Source organism: Gorilla gorilla, chromosome 15 (assembly GCF_029281585.2).
Source record: "Gorilla gorilla gorilla isolate KB3781 chromosome 15, NHGRI_mGorGor1-v2.1_pri, whole genome shotgun sequence".
NCBI classification, from domain to species: Eukaryota; Metazoa; Chordata; class Mammalia; order Primates; family Hominidae; genus Gorilla; species Gorilla gorilla.
Genome location: NC_073239.2, coordinates 113373726 through 113396966, shown reverse-complemented (window position 1 = coordinate 113396966; position 23241 = coordinate 113373726). Strand labels below are relative to the sequence as shown.

Sequence of the window (23241 nt, the reverse complement as noted above, 5' to 3'; positions counted from 1 at the left end):
CTCTCCTGCTTCCTGCCCACCCTTCTAAACCTCCTTTCCTAATTCCTTCCCATTTCCCTATAACCTCCAATATTGGAGGGTTCCAAGACTCAGTCCTCGGGCCCCTATCTCTTCTCCATATTCATTCACTAGTTGATGTCATCCAGTCCCAAGGATTTAAGTACCCACTGTATACTGACAGCTCCCATGATTATATCTCCAGACCTGACCTCCCCCATGATCACCAAACTCTTTATGTCCAATAGCCTTCCCAGTATCTATACTTGGATATTAATTATCTCAAACTTCCTGAACTTTTCATTGCATTGTACCCCAACCAGCTCCATTCCCTGTCTTCCCCATCTCAATAAATGGCAGTGCCATACTTCTAGTTGCTTAGACCAAAATCCTTAAAGTTATCCTTTACTATGTTTCTGTCATCCTTACATCCAAGCTTTGAACAAATCCCATTGACTCTCTCTTCAAAATACGTCTGAAATCTGAACAGTTTCCAGTATCCCCACCATGCCCACCCAGGTCTTAGGCACTACCCTGCTCACTGGTTTCCTTGCTTCCTGCTCCTGCCCATGCCCCAAATAGTACATCCTCAGCACAGCAGAAGGAGAAAGCTATCCTTTTATATCATATGGATTATGTTGCTTCTGTGCTCAAACAGTCTAATGGTTGCCCAACTCACTCAGAAAGAAAGCCAGAGCTTCACGAGGGGCTACCAGGCTGGGCTTGGTCTGACTCTCTCATTACCGCTTTGACCTCATTACCGCTGTTCTCCCATACTTCAGCTAGATTGATCTAGATTGGTCTTCAAATATAGCCAGCACATTTCTGCCTCACTTCTTTGCAGTAACAATTCCCACTGCCTGGGATGTCTCTCTCCAGAAAGCCGATTAGCCAGCTCCTTCATTGCCTTTCCCTTCCTACTCAAACGTCACATCGTTGGAAAGACCTTCCTCAACCTTCCTATATAAGATATAACAGCCCCAATCCCCGCAACCTTACTCCCCAGCACTCTCTGCCTTTCTCTGCTCTGTTGTTTTCCATACCCTGTTTCAACATCTGAAATACTCAACATTTACCGGCTTGCTTATTATCTATCTCTTTCTCCATCCCCCCAGAATGTAAGCTTCGCAAGAGGAGGGACTTTATTATTTTACTGTATCCCAAGTACCTACAACAGTTTCCAGCACCTGATGGGCACTAGATCAATATCTGTTTCATGAATGAAAGGAGATACATCTTTTTCGTTATTATTTTGAGAGTGGTGAATACAAGTTAATAATGGGAAAGAAACGTAGGTCTTTGTGGTGACATCCATACTTGCCTTCATCTTCTGCTATTCTACTGCACTAACCACACCCAAAGCAATCAAAAACACCTTCAAATTGTGTATCTGTATCGTAAGACACTTTTAAACATTCCACGTCATCATTGAAAGCCATACCTTAAAAAATGTGTGTAACATGCCTCCTTCCGCTCCATACTGGAGTCCAGCAGCAACTACGTACGTTGCAAATTTTCTGGCCTATTAGATAAAATACAGAAAAAAAAAAGCTGGATGTAATATTATTAGTCATACTGAACCAGATTATTTTAGTAGTTAAAATGAGCACTTTCAGAACTTCCGTCAACTCTTGCAGGTTACTGAGTATTGTTCGGGATACAAATCCTATCTCTTAAAGGGAGAAACGACACCCCCGCACTATTCAGGAATACTTCTGACTACTATTAAAATTTAACAAGGACTCCTAATTAAATTAAAGCCAGGGTTTTTGTGGAAACTTAGTACCTGTAAGCTCTATGCTCGGCACTGAGGGGGAAAAGAGAAAGAAAAACAGGTCTTTCCACGAGGATCTTTAATGATCTAGTACATGAAACCAAGAAGCTGGTAATGGGCCTTAACACAAGGAAGGAAATTCACATGGATTGTCCACTTCACCCTGGACAAGCAGTTTAGGCACTGTAAGAACTGGAGTCAATATTTCTTTATTTTTAATTTTTAATATTTGTGGGTACATAATAAGTATATAGATTTATGGGGGTGCAAGAGATGTTTTGATACAGGCATGCAATGTGAAATAAGCACAACATGGAGAATGGGGTATCCATCCCTTCAAGCATTTATCCATTGAATTACAAACACTCCAATTATACTCTTTAAGTTATTTAAAAATCTACAGTTCAGTTATTACTGACTATAGTCACCCTGCTGTGCTATCAAATAGTAGGTCTTATTCATTCTTTCCAACATTTTTTGTACTCATTCACTATCCCTCCCTCCCCCCACCCCCTACTACCCTTCTCAGCCTCTACTCTCTGCCTCAATATTTAACCAGATAAGCTCAAAATACCATCTTTATTATTGATATGAGTTCTGCTGGAGGCCATGCCTTAGGTGAGCCATGATGATGAGCTTCCTAACCCTGAATCCAGAATAAGATGAACTTTTCCAACCAGTCCCAGGCAACACTGGACAGCGAGGGACTCCTCCACATGGCGGCCTGCTGCTGTAAGTCTCAGGGCATGAGGAAGGTGAAATGCACAGTAGCCACCATCCCTGGAGTCCCAGAGAGAAGGGAAGGAGGAGGGGCCAAGCTCACATGGCCAGGCCCTTCCCAAACTCACCAATCAGAAAACTCGCTTGAGCTTCTTCAGGCGAACAGGGGATGGTGCAAGAAGACAGGAGTTTTTTGTTTGTTTGTTTGTTTGTTTGTTTGTTTTGAGACAGAGTTTCACTTGTTGCCCAGGCTGGAGTGCAGTGGCATAATCTAGGCTCACTGCAACCTTGGCCTCCTGGGTTCAAGTGATTCTCCTGCCTCAGCCTCCCAAGTAGCTGGGATTACAGGTGAGAACCACCATGCCCAGGTAATTTTTGTACTTTTAATAGAGACAGGGTTTCCCCATGTTGGCCAGGCTGGTCTTGAACTCCTGACCTCAAGTGATCCACCTGCCTCGGCCTCCCAAAGTGCTGGGATTACAGGCGTAAGCCACTGCGCCCAGCCTACAGGAGTTTTTAGGAAGAATGTTACTCAGGCTCTTGTGGGAAGGTAGTGATCTCACCTCACAAATATTAGGCCTGAAAAGGAGGACTTAACCACAAATACAATCGAGATTTTAAAAATTATAAGAGAGACTTAAGGACAACTTTCTGTCAACTGATTTGAAAATTTAGCCTAAAGGGCTCATTTCTTGCCCCCAAACACCTGCTAACTGCCTTCCCACAGTCCAAGACAGCTTTTCAACCAAAGTCTACCAAACAGTCAAAAGATAATCCCAGAGGCAGGGCAAGATGGCGGGATGGAAATCTCCCCTGCAAGGACAACAATAACTATCTACACAGAAAAAACAGCTTCATAAGAACCAAAAATCAGGTGAGCCCTCACAGTACCTATTTTAACTTCATATCACTGAAAGAGGCACTGAAGAACCAGAAAAAACAGTTTGGAATCGCCAAAGCCACCCACCCCCACCAGCAGGAGAGCATCTCTGGGTGCTGCAGGCGGGAGAACACAGCATTTGAGAGGCATTGAACTCAGCACGTCCTGTTAGAGCAGAAAGAAAAACCAGACCAAATTCAGCTGATGCCAGCCCAGCCCGTGGAAGGAGCATTTAAACCAGCCTGAGTCAGAGGGGGCTCTCCGGTATCAGCGGTCATAATTTAAGTGCCTCCAAACCTCGCCACGGAGGGCTACAGCACTCTGTGTCTCCAAGCAAACTTGAAAGACAATCCAGGCCATAAGGACTGCAACTCTAGGTGAGTTCCAGTGCTGAGCGAGGCCCAGAGACAGTGGACTGGGGAGGGCATGCAACATACTGAGACACCAGCTGGAGGAGCCAAGGAAGAACTGGCACCACCTCTCCTCTAACCCCAAGCTGCACAGCTCGTGGCTCCAAAGAGACCCCTTCCTTCTGCTTGAGGAGCAGAGAGGGAAGAGTAGGGGGGACTTTGGCTTGCATCTAGAACACCAGCTCAGTCACATTTCTAGACACACCCTGGGCCAGAAAAGGAACCTGCTGCCTTGAAGGAAAGGACCTAGTCTCGGCAGCATTCATCACCTGCTAACTTGAGAGCCCTTGGGCGCTGAATAACCAGCAGTGATACCCAGGTACTATGTCGAGGGCCTTGGATGAGCCTTCTGGCTTCAGGTGAGATTCAGCACATTCCCAGTTGTGGTGACTACAGGCCAAAACTCCTTCTGCTTGAGAAAAGCAGAGGGAACAGTACAGGGGACTTTGTCTTGCACCTTAGGTGCCAGCATGGCCAAAGTTAGGTAGAGCACCAAGCAGGCTCTTGGGGTCCCTGCCATGACTTGACTCTTGAATGGCATTTCTGGACCTGCCCTGGGCCAGAGGGGAGCCTACTTTCCTGAAGAGTGAGTCCCATCTGAAGGGTGAGTCCCAGGCCAGGCAGCAGTCAAGACCAGCTGACTTAAAAGACCTTGGACCCTAAGGGAACATCAGCACTAGTCTGTCAGTACTCCTTGTGGCCTGGGGTGGCTACTGGGTGAGGCTCCTCTGTCTTTGGAAAGAAGAGGGAAGACTGGGAAGGACTACGTCTTGTGGTGTGAGTGCTAGCTCAGCCGCAATACAATAGAATGCCAGGTAGACTTCTAAGGTTTATCACTCTAGTCCCTGACTCCCAGATGGCACTTCTGGACACACCTGGAGCCTGGGGGACTTTGCCACCCTGAAGGGAAGGACACAGGCCTGGCTGGTTATGCCACCTGCTGATTGTGGAGCCCCGGAGCCCTGAGTGAACACAGGCAGTAACCAGGGAGTGGTTACAGCAGGCCTTGGGCAAGACCCAGTGCTGTGCTGGCTTCAGGTCTGACCCAGCACAGTCACGGTGGTGGTGGCTACAGGGTTGCTTGTGTCACTCCACCCCCAGCTTTAGGTGGCTTAGAACAGAGAGAGAGAGAGAGAGAGAGAGAGAGAGAGAGAGAGAGAGAGATAGACAGACAGACAGACAGAGAGACTCTGTATATTTGGAGAGATGTAAGGGAAGAGAACAAGAGTCTGCCTGGTAATCCAGAGAATTCTTCCAGATTTAGTCTAAGACTATCAAGGCTATACCTCTATGAGTCTGCAGGAATTGCAGCATTACTGGGCTTGGGGTGCCCCCTAAAGCAGATACAACATAGATCATAACACCCAAGTCGTTTTGAATATCTGGAATGCCTTCCCAAGAGGGACAGGTACAAACAAGCCCAGACGGTGAAGACAACAATAAATACCTAACTCTACAATGCCCAGACACTGAAGAACGTCAACTAGCAGCAACACCACCCGGGAAAGCATGACCTCACCAAATGAACTAAATAAAGCACCAGGGATCAATCCTGGCAAAGCAGAGCTATGTGACCTTTCAGACAGAGAATTCAAAATAGCTGTATTGAGGAAACTCAAAGAAAATCAAGAAAACACAGAGAAGGAATTCAGAATTCCATCGGATGAATTTAACAAAGAGATTGAAATAATTTTTAAAAATCAAGCAGAAACTCCAGAGCTGAAAAATGCAATTGCCATACTGAAGAATGAATCAGAGTCCTTTAATAACAAAATTGATCAAAGAAGAAAGAGCGAGCTTGAAAACCCCTATTAAAAAATACAGTCAGAGGAAAAAACCAGAGCACCTCTTCTTCTCCAAAGGATCGCAGCTCCTCACCAGCAACAGAACAAAGCTGGACGGAGAATGACTTTGACGAGTTGACAGAAGTAGGCTTCAGAAGGTCGGTAATAACAAACTTCTCCGAGCTAAAGGAGGATGTTCAGACACATCGCAAGGAAGCTAAAAACCTTGAAAAAAGATTAGATGAATGGCTAACTAGAATAAACAGTGTAGAGAAGACCTTAAATGACCTGAAGGAGCTGAAAACCGTGGCACAAGAACTTCACAACACATGCACAAGCTTCAGTAGCTGATTTGATCAAGTGGAAGAAAGGCTATCAGTGATTGAAGGTCAAATTAATGAAATGAAGTGAGAAGAGAAGTTTAGAGAAAAAAGAGGAAAAAGAAATGAACAAAGCCTCCAAGAAATATTGGACTATGTGAAAAGACCAAATCTATGTTTGATTGGCGTACCTGAAAGTGATGGGGAGAATGGAACCAAACTGGAAAACACTCTTCAGGATATTATCCAGGAGAACTTCCCCAACCTAGCAAGGCAGGCCAACATTCAAATTCAGGAAATACAGAGAACACCACAAAGATACTCCTCGAGAAGAGGAATCCCAAGACAAATAATTGTCAAATTCACCAAGGTTGAAATGAAGGAAAAAATGTTAAGGGCAGCCAGAGAGAAAGGTCGAGTTACCCGCAAAGGGAAGCCCATCAGACTAACAGCAGACCTCTCGGCAGAAACTCTATAAGGCAGAAGAGAGTGGGGGCCGATATTCAACATCATTCTGTCGCCCATACTGGAGTGCAGTGGCGTGATCTCAGCTCACTGCAAGCTCCGCCTCCCAGGTTCACACCATTCTCCTGCCTCAGCCTCCCGAGTAGCTGGGACTACAGGTGCCTGCCAACATGCCCCACTATTTTTTTTTTTTTTGTATTTTTAGTAGAGATGGGGTTTCACTGTGTTAGCCAGGATGGTCTCATTCTCCTGACCTTGTGATCTGCCTGCCGTGGGCTCCCAAAGTGCTGGGATTACAGGCATGAGCCACCGTGGCCGGCCTCAACATTCTTAAAGAAAAGAATTTTCAACCCAGAATTTCATATCCAGCCAAACTAAGCTTCGTAAGTGAAGGAGAAATAAAATCCTTTACAGACAAGCAAATGCTGAGAGACTTTGTCACCACCAGGCCTGCCTTACAAGGGCTCAAGGAAGCACTAAACACGGAAAGGAAAAACCGCTAACAGCCACTGCAAAAACATGCCAAATTGTAAAGACCATCGATGCTAGGAAGAAACTGCATGAACTAATGGGCAAAATAACCAGCTAACATCATAATGACAGGATCAAATTCACACATAACAATATTAACCTTAAATGTAAATGGGCTAAATGCCCCAATTAAAAGACACAGACTGGCAAATTGGATAAAGAGTCAAGACCCATCAGTGTGCTGTATTCAGGGGACCCATCTCATGTGCAGAGACACACATAGGCTCAAAATAAAGGGCTGGAGGAAGATCTACCAAGCAAATGGAAAGCAAAAAAAAACAAAACAAAACAAAAAAAGCAGGGGTTGCAATCCTGGGGAGAGAGAGGATTACCTCTCTCATCACTCCTATTCAATGGAGTGTAGGAAGTTCTGGCCAGGGCAATCAGGCAAGAGAAAGAAATAAAAGGTATTCAATTAGGAAAAGAGGAAGTCAAATTGTCCTGATAAAACAGACTTTAAATCAACAAAGATCAAAAGAGACAAAGAAGGCCATTACATAATGGTAAAGAGATCAATTCAACAAGAAGAGCTAACTATCCTAAATATATATGCACCCAATACAGGAGCACCCAGATTCATAAAGCAAGTCCTTAGAAACTACAAAGAGACTTAGACTCCCACACAATAATAATGGGAGGCTTTAACACCCCACTGTCAATATTAGACACATCAATGAGACAGAAGGTTAACAAAGATATCCAGGACTTGAACTCAGCTCTGCACCAAGCAGACATACTAGACATCTACAGAACTCTCCACAAACAAATCAACAGAATATACATTCTTCTTAGCACCACATTGCACTTATTCCAAAATTGACCACATAGTTGGAAGTAAAGTACTCCTCAGCAAATAGTAAAGAACAAAAATCACAAAAAACTGTCTCTCAGACCACAGTGCAATCAAATGAAAATGCAGGGTTAAGAAACTCGCTCAAAACCGCATAACATGGCAACTGAACAACCTGCTCCTGAATGACTACTGGGTAAATAACGAAATGAAGGCATAAATAAAGATGTTCTTTGAAATCAATGAGAACAAAGACACAACGTACCAGAATCTCTGGGACACATTCAAAGCAGTGTGTAGAGGGAAATTTATAGCACTAAATGCCCACAAGAGAAAGCAAAAAAGATCTAAAATTGACACCCTAACATCACAATTGAAAGAACTAGAGAAGCAAGAGCAAACAAATTCAAAAGCTAGCAGAAGACAAGAAACAACTAAGATTAGAGCAGAACTGAAGGAGATAGAGACACAAAAAAACCCTTCAAAAAATCAATAAATCCACAATCTGGTTTTTTGAAAAGATCAACAAAACAGATAGACCGCTAGCAAGACTAATAAAGAAGAAAAGAGAGAAGAATCAAATAGATGCAATAAAAATGACAAAGGGGATATTGCCACCAATCCCACAAAAATACAAACTACCACCAGAGAATAAACACCTCTACACAAATAAACTAGGAAATCTAGAAGAAATGGATAAATTCCTGGACACATACACCCTCCCAAGACTAAACCAGGGAGATGTTGAATCCCTGAATAGACCAATAACAGGCTCTGAAATTGAGGCAATAAATAATAGTCTACCAACCAAAAACAGTCTGGGACCAGACGGATTCACAGCTGAATTCTACCAGAGGTACAAAGAGGAGCTCGTACCATTCCTTCTGAAACGAATCCAATCAATAGAAAAAGAGGAAATCCTCCCTAACTCATTTTATGAGGCTAGCATCATCCTGATAACAAAGCCTGGCAGAGACACAACAAAAACAAGAGAATTTTAGACCAATATCCCTGATGAACATCGATGTGAAAATAAAATACTGGCAAACCAAATCCAGCAGCACATCAAAAAGCTTATCCACCATGATCAAGTGGGCTTCATCCCTGGGATGCAAGGCTGGTTCAACATACACAAATCAATAAACGTAATCCATCACATAAACAGAACCAAAGACAAAAACCACATGATTATCTCAATAGATGCAGAAAAGGCCTTCGACAAAATTCAACAGCCCTGGCCAGGCGTGGTGGCTCACGCCTGTAATCCCAGAACTTCGGGAGGCAGAGGCGGGCGGATCACGAGGTCAGGAGATTGAGACCATCCTGGCTAACACAGTGAAACCCCGTCTCTACTAAAAATACAAAAAATTAGCTGGGCGTAGTGGCAGGCGCCTGTAGTCCCAGCTACTCGGGAGGCTGAGGCAGGAGAATGGCATGAACCCAGGAGGCGGAGCTTGCAGTGAGCTGAGATAGCACCACTGCACTCCAGCCTGGGTGACAGAGTGAGACTCCGTCTCCAAAAAAAAAAAAAAAAAATTCAACAGCCCTTCTTGCTAAAAACTTTTAATAAACTAGGTATTGATGGAACATATCTCAAAATAATAAGAGCTATTTATGACAAACCCACAGCCAATATCATACTGAATGGGCAAAAACTGGAAGCATTCCCTTTGAAAACTGGCACAAGACAGGGATGCCCTCTTTCACCACTCCTATTCGACGTAGTGTTGGAAGTTCTGACCAGGGCAATCAGGCAAGAGAAAGAAATAAAGGGTATTCAATTAGGAAAAGAGGAAGTCAAATTGTCCCTGTTTGCAGATGACATGATTATATATTTAGCCCCATTGTCTCAGCCCAAAATCTCCTTAAGCTGATAAGCAACTTCAGCAAAGTCTCAGGATACAAAATCAATGTGCAAAAATCACAAGCATTCCTATACACCAATAACAGACAAACAGAGAGCCAAATCATGAGTGAACTCCCATTTGGAATTGCTTCAAAGAGAATAAAATACCTAGGAATCCAACTTACAAGGGATGTGAAGGACTTCTTCAAGGAGAACTACAAACCACTGCTCAATGAAATAAAAGAGGACACAAACAAATGGAAGAACATTCCATGCTCATGGACAGGAAGAGTCAATATCATGAAAATGGCCATACTGCCCAAGGTAATTTATAGATTCAATGCCATCCCCATCAATCTACCAATGACTTTCCTCACAGAATTGGAAAAAAATACTTTAAAGTTCATACGGAACCAAAAAAGAGCCCGCATTGCCAAGACAATCCTAAGCAAAAAGAACAAAGCTGGAGGCATCACGCTACCTGACTTCAAACTATACTACGAGGCTACAGTAACCAAAACAGCATGGTACTGGTACCAAAACAGATATATAGACCAATGGAACAGAACAGAGGCCTCAGAAATAACACCACACATCTACAACCATCTGATCTTTGACAAACCTGAGACACAAGAAAAGGGGAAAGGATTCCCTATTTAATAAATGGTGCTGGGAAAACTGGCTAGCCATATGTAGAAAGCTGAAACTGGATCCCTTCCTAACACCTTATACAAAAATTAATTCAAATGAATTAAAGACTTAAATGTTAGATCTAAAACCATAAAAACCCCAGAAGAAAACCTAGGCAATACCATTCAGGACAGAGGCATGGGCAAGGACTTCATGATTAAAACACCAAAAGCAATGGCAACAAAAGCCAAAATAGACAAATGGGATCTAACTAAACTAAAGAGCTTCTGCACAGCAAAATAAACTGCCATCAGAGTGAACAGGCAACCTACGGAATGGAAGAAAATTTTTGTAATCTACCCATCTGACAAAGGGCTAATATCCAAAATCTACAAATAACTCAAACAAATTTACAAGAAAAAATCAAACAACCCCATCAAAAAGTGGGTGAAGGATATGAACAGACACTTTACAAAAGAAGACATTTATGCAGCCAACGGACACATGAAAAAATGCTCATCATCACTGGCCATCAGGGAAATGCAAATCAAGACCACAATGAGATACCATCTCACACCAGTTAGGATGGCAATCATTAAAGAGTCAGGAAACAACAGGTGCTAGAGAGGATGTGGAGAAATAAGAACGCTTTTACACTGTTGGTGGGACTGTAAACTAGTTCAACCATTGTGGAAGACAGTGTGGTGATTCCTCAAGGATCTAGAACTAGAAATAGCATTTGACCCAGCCATTCCATTACTGGGTATATACCCAAAGGATTATAAATCATGCTGCTATAAAGACACATGCACACATATGTTTATTGTGGCACTATCCACAATAGCAAAGACTTGGAACCAACTCAAATGTCCATCAATGATAAACTGGATTAAGAAAATGTGGCACATATACACCATGGAATACTATGCAGCCATAAAAAAGGATGAGTTCATGTCCTTTGTAGGGACATGGATGAAGCTGGAAACCATCATTCTGAGCAAACTATTGCAAGGACAGAAGACCAAACACCGCATGTTCTCACTCATAGGTGGGAATTGAACAATGAGAACACTTGGACACAGGGTGGGGAACATCACACACTGGGGCCTGTCGTAAGGTGGGGGGATGGGGGAAGGATAGCATTAGGAGAAATACCTAATGTAAATGACGAATTAATGGGTGCAGCAAACCAACATGGGACATGTATACATATGTAACAAACCTGCCGATTGTGCACACGTACCCTAGAACTTAAAATAATAAAAAAAGAGTAAACAGGTTTTCAAAGCTCTCTACATGCAAACTTATGCAATTATCCCTTTAACTTTTATCTTCATATATATGTGCATGATCTACTTGTTTCTGAGTATAAATAAAACCATATGTTTTTGGCAGAAATATATATATATAGTCAGAGGAGACAAAAAAAGAAAAACAATGAAACATGCCTATAGGATCTAGAAAATAGCCTCAAAAGGGCACCTCTAAGAGTTATTGGCCTTAAAGAGGAAGTCGAGTAAGAGATAGGTGTAGACAGTTTATTCAAAGGGACAATAGCGGAGAACTTCTCAAATCTAGAGAAAGATATCAACAATCCAAGTACAAGAAGGTTACAGAACAGTATGCGGATTTGACTCAAACAACATGATATGGCTTGGGTCTGTGTTCCCGCCCAAATCTCACGTCAAATTGTAATCCCCAATGTTGGAAGAGGGGCCTTGTGGGAAGTGATTGGCTCATGGGGCCATATTTACGCCTTGCCGTTCTTGTAATAGTGAGTGAGTTCTCATGAGTTCTGGTTGTTTATAAAAGTGTGTAGCAGCTGCCCCTTCACTCTCTCTTCCTCCTTCTCAGGCCATGTAATACGTGTCTGCTTCCCCTTTATCTTCTGCCATGGTTGTAAGTTTCCTGAGGCCTCCCCAAACATGCTTCCTGTACAGCCTGTGGAAATGTGCTGTGAGTCAATTAAACCAATTTTTTTTTGTTTGTTTTTGAGACGGAGTTTTGCTCTTGTTGCCCAGGCTGGAGTGCAATGGAGCGATCTCAGCTCACTGCAACCTCTGCCTTCCAGGTTCAAACGATTCTCCTGCCTCAGCCTCCCGAGTAGCTAGGATTACAGGCATGCACTACCACGCCTGGCTAATTTCGTATTTTCAGTAGAGACGGGGTTTCTCCATGTTGGCCAGGCAGGTCTCGAACTTCCAACCTCAGGTGATCTGCCCGCCTCCACCTCCCAAAGTGCTGGGATTACAGGCGTGAGCCACCACGCCCGGCCTAAACCTCTTTTCTTTATAAATTACCCAGTCTCAGTTAGTTCTTTATAGCAGTGCGAAAATGGACTGATACACAAGACAACCTATAGGCTTATAATAATCAAACTTGCAAAGGTAAAGGATTAAAAAAGGATCCAAAAAGCAGCAAGAGAAAAGAAACAAATAACATACAATGGAGCTCTAATACATCTAGCAGCAGACTTTTCAGTGGAAAACCTTACAGGCCAGAAAAGAGTGGCATGACATATTGAAAAGTGCTGAGGGAAAAAAACTTTCACCTAGAATAGTATATCTGGTGAAAATCTCCTTCAAGCATGGAGGAGAAATACTTTCCCAGACAAACAAAAGCTGAAGGATTTCATCAATACCAGACCTGTCCTACAAGAAACACTAAAGGGAGTACTTCAGTCAGAAAGAAAAAGACATTAATGAACAATAATCACCTGAAGGTACAAAACTCACTGGTAATAGGAAGTACACAGAAAAACAAAATATTAGAACACTTTAACGGTGGTGTGTAAACTATCTCATTCTAAGTAGGAAGACCTACTTAGAACCAATACCTACAATGAACCAATAAAAAATAATAACTACAACAGCTTTTTATGACACAGTACAATAAGATATAAATAGAAACATCAAAAAGTTTAAAAATTGGGGGATGGGAGTAAGGCATAGTGTTATTAGTTTTCTTTTTGCTGGTTTCTTTATGCCAATAGGGTTAGATTGTTATCCGACTAAAATAATGGGTTATAAGATAGTATTTGCAAGCCTTATTGTAACCTCAAACTAAAAAACTTACAATGGTTGCACAAAAAATAAAAAGCAAGAAATTAAATCATATCACCAGAGAAAATCACCATCCCTACAGCAAGATAGGAAGGAAAGAAAGAAGGAAGATAAGACAATAAAACAACTAGAAAACAAATAACAAAAGGCAGGAGTAAGTCCTTTCTTACCAATAATAACATTGAATGTAAGTGGACTAAATTCTCTAATCAAAAGACATAGACTGGCTGAATTGATGAAAAAAACAAGACGCATTGATCTGTTGCCTACAAGAAACACACTTTACCTGTAAAGACACACATAGACTGAAAATAAAGGGATGGAAAAAGATATTCCATGCCAATGGAAACCAAAAAGAAGCAGGAGTCACTATACTTATATCGGACAAAATAGTTTTCAAGACAAACTACGGCCGGGCACGGTGGCTCACACCTGTAACCCCAGCACTTTGCGAGGCTGAGGCAGGTGAATCACCTGAGGTCAGGAGTTCAAGACCAGCCTGGCCAGTATGGTGAAACCCTGTCTCTACTAAAAAATACAAAATTTAGCCAGGCGTGGTGGCACATGCCTGTAATTCCAGCTACTCAGGAGGCTGAGGCAGGAGAGTCATTTGAACTTGGGAGGCAGAGGTTGCAGTGACCCGAGATCATGCCACTGCACTCCAGCCTAGGCAACAGAGCAAGACTCTGTCTCAAAAAAAAAAAAAAAAAAAAAAAAATCAGTGTGACTCATTAAAAGATGAAAGCAATTTTGATATCAGGCAATTCAGGACTATTTTGGCAACCTGTATAATTATTAGGGTCTCCTCTTTGCCTCAAAATACTGAATAGAAGTCTACCTTTTGTGTATGTAATCTTGTATATGAATGTGCTGGCTGAGGATGTGATAACAGTAGATAAACCACTTGACAACCAGCCTCTGGAGTGCATAGACTGTGTTTGCTTTATCGATGGCTGTGAGGGCAGCTCCTCATCACACTGCCTGGTCCATAATCGGATCTAACTGGACATTAGTTAAATGAATGTGTTAAATGATTATTTTCAAGGGTCTATCTCCTGGATAAAAACATTAGCATCACTGATCAAAAAAGATCATTGGGATGACCAAATTGGCCAAATCAATCTTATTAATGGTGTAGAAAAGAGTGAATAAGAAAGTTGGGGATAAAAAGAATAGATTTTTACAACGAAATTTTGATTTTATTATTTAAATGACAAGTGTAAGGTTTTGTAATAAAAAAGATATTAAGATGATCATATTTCTCATTTTAGACTGTTATTCACTTAAATCAGCTTTATATGTGTAAGCACACATTTTCCACCTGTAAATTAAACATAAATGATCAAGAAATCACGGGTTCCAATAAAATAACATAGTTATGGAATTTAGAACTGGAATAAATTTAAACCATCTAATCTAGCCTGTTTACTTATTTTAAGCCCAGAAGTTTAATAACACGGCTAAGGTCATAAGTTAATGGACAGAAAAAGGGCTAGAATTCCTAATTTCCTGTTGTTTCTTCCAATGTTTGATGCTCACAGTGTTTGTATTGGTAAAGCGTTTTTTATAGGACAGAAGTTCCTATGGTAATATCCTCCGAGACCACTAGGTGTCATCTTAGAACTATTATTAGCGTTCACTTAGCGCTGGTCTTCCACTAATGGGAACAATGTAATGACACTTTCAGAGGGTTTGGGGTTTTCTCCAAGTTATATGAGGATGATAGTAGTACCTACCTCACAGAATTCTGGGAATTGTTTATGAGACTCTTGAAGATGACATGAGATACCATGAGTAAAACACTGAGAACTCATGAGATACTACGAGTAAAACACAGATGACATAAGATACCATGAGTAAAATACTGAGAACACAGTAAGCCCTCCGTAATTTTCCAGCTGGCGGAGACCCCCGTGTCGCCGCTGCCGCCGGCGCCTGGCCTCCCGCGGCACTCCCGGCTGCGCGCTCCGCTCGGCCCCGCCACGCGGGTGAACCTCAGACAGCGGTCCGGGCCCTGGAGCCTTCAGGAAGTGGACGAGCAGCCGCAGCACCCGCTGCATGTCACCTGCACGGGGCGGCGGTGGACGAGCGGAGCACCGTGCCCGATCCCACCCAGGTGAAGAACAGACCCACCAGCATTTCGTGGGATGGTCTTGATTTGGGGAAACTCTACACCTGGGTCTTGACAGACCCGGATGCTGCCAGCAGGAAGGATCCCCAATACAGGGAATGGCATCATTTCCTGGTGGTCCACATGAAGGGCAGTGACATCAGCAGTGGCACAGTCCTCTCCGGATTATGTGGGCTCGGGGTGTCCCAAGGCACAGGACGCTGAAATGTGACGAGCCCATCCTCAGCAACCGCTCCGGAGACCACCGTGGCAAATTCAAGGTGGCGTCCCTCCGTAAAAAGTACGCGCTCGGGGTCCCGGTGGCCGGCACGTGTTACCAGGCCGAGTGGGACGACTATGTGCCCAAATTGTAGGAGCAGCTGTCTGGGAAGTAGGGGGCAGCTTGGCGACCTGAACCGTCCTGGAGGCCCCGAGCTGTGTTCTCCAGTTCAGTGCTGCATGTACCATAGCTTTCTCCTCTTCCCACTCCCCTTTGGACAGACAAGACCTGAGCACTGAGATGGTGGCTTAGGGTGACTTTTCCTGCTGCCTGGCCTTTATCATTCTAGTCACTCACTCTGGTTTATGTTTTGATCAATTTTGAACTTCATTTTGGGGGATATTTTGGTATTGTGATGGGGTCATCAAATTGTTATTATGAAAATAGCAACCCAGAATTCAAAGAAAAAATTTGGCAGAAATAGACCAGGTCTACAGTAATAGAGCAAAGCATCAAAGAATCTTTAAGGGAGGTTAAAAATAAATAAATAAGGATTGGTTGCCTCTGCCTTTATGATCCTGAGACCAGAACTGTAGCAGTGTGTTTTTATGGCACCGTCGCTAGACAACCAGAGGCTCGCAATGAGGCTCAGCCCCAACACGGGCTTCTCAGTTGCCTTAATAGGCGTCAGTATCTCACTCTGGTCCCTTTAAAGAGCAATCCTGGAAAAAGGAGTAGGGAGAGTGGCTTTGCTGTTGTTGGGGCATGGCCCTGTAGATGGGCAGCAGTACTAGCTGACCGCTTATCCGGAATCCCTACATCTGTGTCTGTCAAATTGATTGCTCTTCATGGGGGTAAGAAAAGCTGGTCTGGAGTTGCTGAATGTTGTGTTAATTCTGCTGTTTGCTTATAGTTGAATAAAAATAAAAACGCTGAATGAAAAATCATCATCATCATAATTTTTCAGCTGTCACTACTTATTCATTGTCAGGGCATTCCTATCATCTATTCTGAAGAAAGGCAAGAGAAATAAAATAATTTTATAATGGACATGTCAAAATGATGAATTTTGCTGCTGTAGGGCGACCCCCTGAAACTATTGCTACGGAATAAAAGATGAAATGCTCCTGACTATTGTAAATACAAAATTGCATGCAGAATTGTGTAAAGACAATGCCAGGTTGGGCTGCCAGAATGAGCCAACAGCGCGTGATGTGCTTCCCCCTGCAGAGAGCCTATGAATGGATGTGCAGTCAGGGAGGTTTCACATCACCAAGATTCCTATCCCAGAAAAGCAGATGTTCATAGCTCTGGGAATGGAATGCCACCCTTGTGGGGAGCCTATAAATGGACACATGAGGGGCGCCTGTCCATATGGATAAGACAGGACTATAAACACCCTCATCTTTTCACGGCTCTTCTAGGCCTCTTTAGGGTTAAGGCATACTCCCTTCTGAGAATTTCTGGTCTAACCAGTTGTCTAGCTTCATGTCTTGTTTCTATGGATTGTTTGTAACCAGCTTTGGCTGCAACTGTTACTGCTGATTAATACCTTGCTAATCACAGGTTATGGAAAGACTGTGTTTCTGTTTTAAGGCTCTGTTAGAAATTACTGATGCACACACTATATTGTAAATTCTTATCCCTGTATACTGTACTTCTGCATACAGATGTTATGTTAAAGAATTACTTCATCCCCATGTGACCATCTCACCTCATAATCAAATGACCCTAAATCCCTCACTAACCTATCCCCGCCCTCACTAAACTTAATAATAAATGCTGGTATATCCAGTGCATTGTTGGCACCGTGGGACCAGAAGGCGGTGACCCCCCTGGACCCAGCTTTCACTATCTTGTGTGTGTCTATTATTTCTCAACCTGCCAATCTGCCTGGGAACAAAGAGATAGCCCCTTTGCATTGCGGGCTGCTGGCCAGATACTGCAATAGCTGCAACAGAAGGGGCCGGGCACAGTGGCTCACGCCCGTAATCCCAACACTTTGGGAGGTCAAGGCGGGCGGATCACGAGTTCAGGAGATCGAGACCATCCTGGCTAACATGGTGGAAATCTGACTCTACTAAAAATACAAAAAATTAGCCGAGCATGGTGGCACATGCCTGTAGTCCCAGCTACTCGGGAGGCTGAGGCAGGAGAATGATTTGAACCCAGGAGGCAGAGGTTGCAGTGAGCCAAGATCGCACCACTGCACTCCAGCCTGGGCGACAGAGCGAGACTCCATCTCAAAAAAAAAAAAAAAAAAAAAAGCTACGAGAATGTCTTAATGACCAGTGAGTGACCAAGGATGTGTCAAGATCAATTCTATTGAATGATGGGGTTTTGGATTCCAAAGAAAAAAAGCGAACCCAGCAGGCTTTGGTGGCTGATGGCTCTCAGACTGAATCTCAGCTCCACGCCAGGAAATGCACTGAGGACATCAATGTGCGTAGATAACAGCCTTGTTAGAAGGAGTAGACGAGTCAAGGCTGAGATGCGCTCAGGACAGTGCTCAGTAAATCCTAGTTATGTGACCTTGGGCAAATTATTTAACCTCTGGAAGCTCCCATCTCCTTATTCATAAGAGGAGGTTAATAGGCACTTTTCAGAGTTGTTTTAAGAAACAAATGAGATAGATTCTGGGAACAGGGAAAATGTGGTTCCCCTGTTCCCCATTACAACTCCGAGTTATTTGCCTCTTTTGGGCCAAACAGCTTTTCAGACACACAGACCCCTTTGTGGGTGACGGCTCAAGCTTGGCTGGGTGGTGATGCAGGGCTTTCAACCCAGTATGCTGGACCAGAACCTGGGCCAGGACCCCTAAGGACAGTGTATCCTGGGGTGAGCCTAAAGCTCAGACATCCGTGGGGTAAGTCCCAGGAAACTACACAAAGAGATGTTTAAAGACTTCAGATGATGTCCACATTCCACTATGCCAGACTTACCTTTTTTCCAAATTTGAGGACCATTTTTTCAGCATTTATGTGGTCCAGAAAATTAGGATGAGACTTTCTTCTTCGATAATCTTCTTCAGTGAATGGAACCTCAGAATCCTCCTATTATAAGAAAGAAAGAAAAGGTACAGACTTGGTGAATTAGAGATATGTGTGACTTCTAAGGCTAAAGAGATGTTCCTTTAAGCTCAAATAAAGCTTAAAACTACCGCTTGATTTATTTTTTTATTTTTGAGACAGGGTCTCGCTGTGTTGCCCAGGCTGGTCTTGAACTCTTGGGCTCAAGCAATCCTCCTGCCTCGGCCTTCCAAAGTGCTGGGATTATAGGCATGAACCACCGAGTCTGGCCATACTGCTTATTTTATTTTATTTTATTTTATTTCATTTCATTTCATTTTTATTTGAGATGGAGTCTTTCTCTGTCGATGATGATAGTAGCATCCTCCTAGACTGGATGGAGTGCAGTGGCACAATCCTGGCTCACTGCAACCTCCACCTCCCAGGTTCAAGTGATTCTCCTGCCTCAGCCTCCTGAGTAGCTGAGATTACAGGTGCGTGCCACCACACCTGGCTAATTTTTGTATTTTTAGTAGACAGGTTTTTGCCATGTTGGCCAGGCTGGTATGGAACTCCTGACCTCAGGTGATCTGCCCACCTCAGCCTCCCAAAGTGCTGGGATTACAGGCGTGAACCACTACATCCAACCATACCACTTATTTGAATAGTGATTTACTCTTCTTAAAAATGCTTTAGGAGGCCGGGCGCAGTGGCTCATGCCTGTAATCCCAGCACTTTGGGAGGCCAAGGTGGGCGGATTACCTGACGTCTGGAGTTCGAGACCAGCCTGGCTAACATGATGAAACCCCGTCTCTACTAAAAATATGAAAATTAGCCAGGCGTGGTGGCAGGCACGAGACCAGCCTGGCTAACATGATGAAACCCCGTCTCTACTAAAAATACAAAAATTAGCCAGGTGTGGTGGCAGGCACCTGTAATCCCAGCTACTCGGGAGGCTGAGGCAGGAGAACTGCTTGAATCCAGGAGGCAGATGTTGCAGTGAGCCGAAATCGCGCCATTGCACTCCAGCCTGGCGGAGAAGAGCAAGACTTTGTCTCAAAAAAAAAAAAAAGAAAAAGAAAAAAGAAAAAAAAATGCTTTAGGAGACAAATTTTATAATTTAAATTTAATCTAAACAAAATTAAAAACTAAAAGTCTTTCGCAGAGATGGTAGCAGGTTGCCACTGAGATTCCATAAAGGTATTAATATTAAATATAATTTTTTTTTGGTAGAGACAGGGCCTTGCTCTCTTGCCCAGGCTGGAGTGCAGTGGCCTGATCATATCTTACTGCAGCCTTGCAATCCTGGATTCAAGTGATCCTCCTGCCTTAGCCTCCCAAGTAGCTGGGACTATATAGGCACACAACTCCGTGCCCAGCTCATTTATTTTATTTTTTTGTAGAAACAGAGTCTCCAGTTGTTACCCAGGCTGGTCTCCACCTCCTGGCTTTAAGCAATCCTCCCTCCTTGGCCTCGCAGAATGGTGGGATTACAGGCATGAGCCACCTCGCCCCAGCCTGTAGTTTTATTTTTTTTAACCTAAATTGTTTTTTTCTTTTTTTTCTTTGCCACATGGGCCCTCCCCAAAATAAATAACATGTTAAAAAGGACATTGCATGTGCAGGTCACTGACTCTGGTTTTAAAAATTGGTTTCACTGGTTAAGATTAAGTACGTCCTGGGAATGAGGGATTAAAAATATTTCTTGACAGTTCACTGACCTGTCCTTTATATTCAGTCTCTCCACAACCCACAGCCTGTGCAGTCCCATAGAGGGATGCAACCAAAATAACTATGTTAAAATCTACTGGAATCAGAAGAAATAATTGAGAGCCATGCAACAGTGTGATTTGGCAAAAATCCTTCCAAATTCAGAGATCCGTGTTGGAGCAGGGTTTCAGGGTTTTAAAAATATGGTGTTCAATATGGAACCTTTCAATCACAATACCTTGGTCTAAGTTAAATAACCAATCCAAAGCTTTCGAGCCCAGAGCTTACAAGGAAACAACTGAGGAGGCAGGAGAAACACACAGTGAAAATCCTACTGAGGCTAGGCGAGGTGGCCCACGCCTGTAATCCCAGAACTTTGGGAGGCTGAGGTGGGTGGGTCACTTGAGGCCAGGAGTTCAAGACCAGCCTGGACAACATGGTGAAACCCTGTCTCTACTAAAAATACATAAATTAGCTGGGCTTGGTGGCAGGTGCCTGTAATCCCAGCTACTCGGGAGGCTGAGGCAGGAGAATCGCTTGAACCTGGGAGGCTGAGGTTGCAGTGAGCCGAGACTGCACAACTGCACTCCAGCTTGGCGACAGAGCAAAAATTCTTTTCAAAACAAAAACAAAAAGCCCTACTGAGGTAAGAGTACAATTGCTCCTGAGAAAATGACTGGAGCCAAGCTGGGAATTGGTAGGGGATGCGGTAGGTGAGAGCCAGATTATCAGGGTTTCTGAGCCACGCTGAGGACTTTAGATTCATTCCAATAGCAATAAAAGGCTATGGAAGGGTTTTAAGCCTTTTTTTTTTTTTTTTTTTTTTTTTTTTAGACAAGGTCTCACTCTGTTGCCCAGGGTGGGGCACAGTGGCACAATCACAGCTCACTGCAGCCTCAACCTCCTGGGAACAGCTGAGTCCACCTAGACTCCTGAGTAGTTGGGACTACAGGCGCTTGCCACCATGCCAGGCTAATCAAAAAAAATTGTTTTGTGTACAGGCAGGGTCTCATTGTGATGCCCAGACTGGTCTCAAACTCCTGGTCTCAAGCAATCCTCCTGCCTCAGCCTCCCAAAGTGCTGGAATTACAGGCTTGAGCTACTAAGCCCAGTTGGGTTTTTCGCTTTTAAAGCAGGACTGCAACGTGATCTGAATTTCATATTTAATTTAATATTTTGATACATATTGTAATATATAATAGTGCATATATTTGGGGTATATGTAATATTCCAATACATGTATTTCTTTCTTTTAGCCATCTGGTTTGCTATTGATTGATACGTGTATTTTTAACTCGATATATCACCCTTGTACAGATTCTGGAGGTACCTGTGATATTCTGATACATGTTTTTTATTGATATATCAGAGTTGTGAATGACATTTCAACAAAATGGCTGAGGTGGTGCTATGGAGGATGGATTGGAGGGAGCAAAGGCAGGCCCCAGCTGCACAACCACTTGAGTAGTCCAAGAAGCTAAAGGCTGAGGCTGGCTAGAAAGTTGCCATAGATACAAAGAGAACAAAATGTGTTTATGATACATTTCGGATGACGAATGAACAGAATTTACCAATGAGTTGACTGGTGGGAGGAGGGGAGTGAGGCTAGAGCAACTGAGATGCTAGGAGATGTCCTTGGGAGAAAGCTGGGAGAATGAGTTGTTGAGGGGAAGATCCACTTCAATTCTGTGTACACAGTAGATACCTAGTGAATACATATTGCACAATTAACTGTCCTCGTAAACAGGTCTAGTGGCCTACATGTAGGGTTGCCAGGTAAAACATAGGACATCCAGCTAAATTTGAATTTCAGATAAACAAATGACTAAATTTTTAGTACAAGCTTGTCTTCAATATTGTACAGGGTATAGGTATGCTAAACAATTATTCACTGTCTATCTGAAATTCAGATCTAACTGGGTGTCCTGTATTTTCATTGCCAGCTCCAGTCTGGAAACTGTGTAGTCAGCTTTGCCTTCAGGATGAATTGAGTCCTGGCCCCTCTGTAGCCCTGGCTCACATGGCATGCTGGGCCAGGTCACCTAACCCACCCTCCTTGCTCCCTGTGACTGGCCCAACACCCCTCTTCTGGATTTGCCCTACCCTTTGTCCTCAACGGCTGCCAGGGAAATGGTCACATTCCATGAGGTGAACCACAAGAGAACCATAGGTTGAATGGCCAATCTCTTCCCTGACATTTTGAGAAAGTGACTGAGAGAAAAGGAAGATCAATCTCTCTCTGGCCAATGGCAATGGAGCCCATAAATTCCAACCAGAGGGGGCCGCAGGTTCTGGGCTGTCATTCCTTGATTCCTGGTTGGGACAGAGATCTGTTTGTGTATGATGCACCTTTGTGACCAGTTGCTAGGCTGTGTTCCCTTTAGTCCTTAAATTTCACTTGTTACAAACACAACAAATACAGTGTATTTTGAACCCAAACCTTTAATATGGGTTTTAGTTCCTCCCAACTGTTTGCATCATTTGTCTTTCCAGTAAAGGGTAAGTGGTTGACCTTTCCTTTAGCAGGGGTTACAGCCGTGATCCTTTCATTGTTACATTATATATGGATGGCTGTCAGCATTTCTGGAAACTCAGCCTGCCTTACTACTATCTTGTTATAATTACTAAGCTCATTTAGAGGCTTCCTCTTTCTAGGAGGTAAAGAACATAGTCTACAGAGTAATCTCCCCTGCCCTTTATCAGGCCAATGGGCAAATCTGTTTTCTTGTAACACTCTAGCTCTCTGTTGGATTCTCTTTTTTTTTTTTTTTTTTTTTTTTTTTTGAGACAGAGTCTCACTCTGTCTCCATGCTGGAGTGCAGTGGCGCCATCCTGGCTCACTGCAACCTCTGCCTCCTGGCTTCAAGCAATTCTCCTGCCTCAGCCTCCCGAGTATCTGGGATTAAAGGCATGCACCACCACACCCAGCTAATTTTTTTGTATTTTTAGTAAAGACGGGGTTTCACCATGTTGGCCAGGCTAGT

General features: G+C 43.4%; 1 protein-coding gene across 3 annotated transcripts in view; it reads right to left on the bottom strand.

The window, feature by feature from the left end:
* The window catches only part of AK7 (adenylate kinase 7), a 97393-nt gene that overhangs the window by 49892 nt on the left and 24260 nt on the right, over nucleotides 1-23241 (bottom strand). For all 3 annotated transcript variants that reach the window (XM_019040006.4, XM_055361898.2, XM_019040007.3), the window contains 2 exons: nucleotides 18482-18592; nucleotides 1439-1519 (listed from right to left, as the gene is read on the bottom strand). In XM_019040006.4, coding sequence (XP_018895551.2) covers nucleotides 1439-1519; nucleotides 18482-18592 — 192 coding nt within the window. The remainder of the gene's footprint in view (nucleotides 1-1438; nucleotides 1520-18481; nucleotides 18593-23241) is intronic.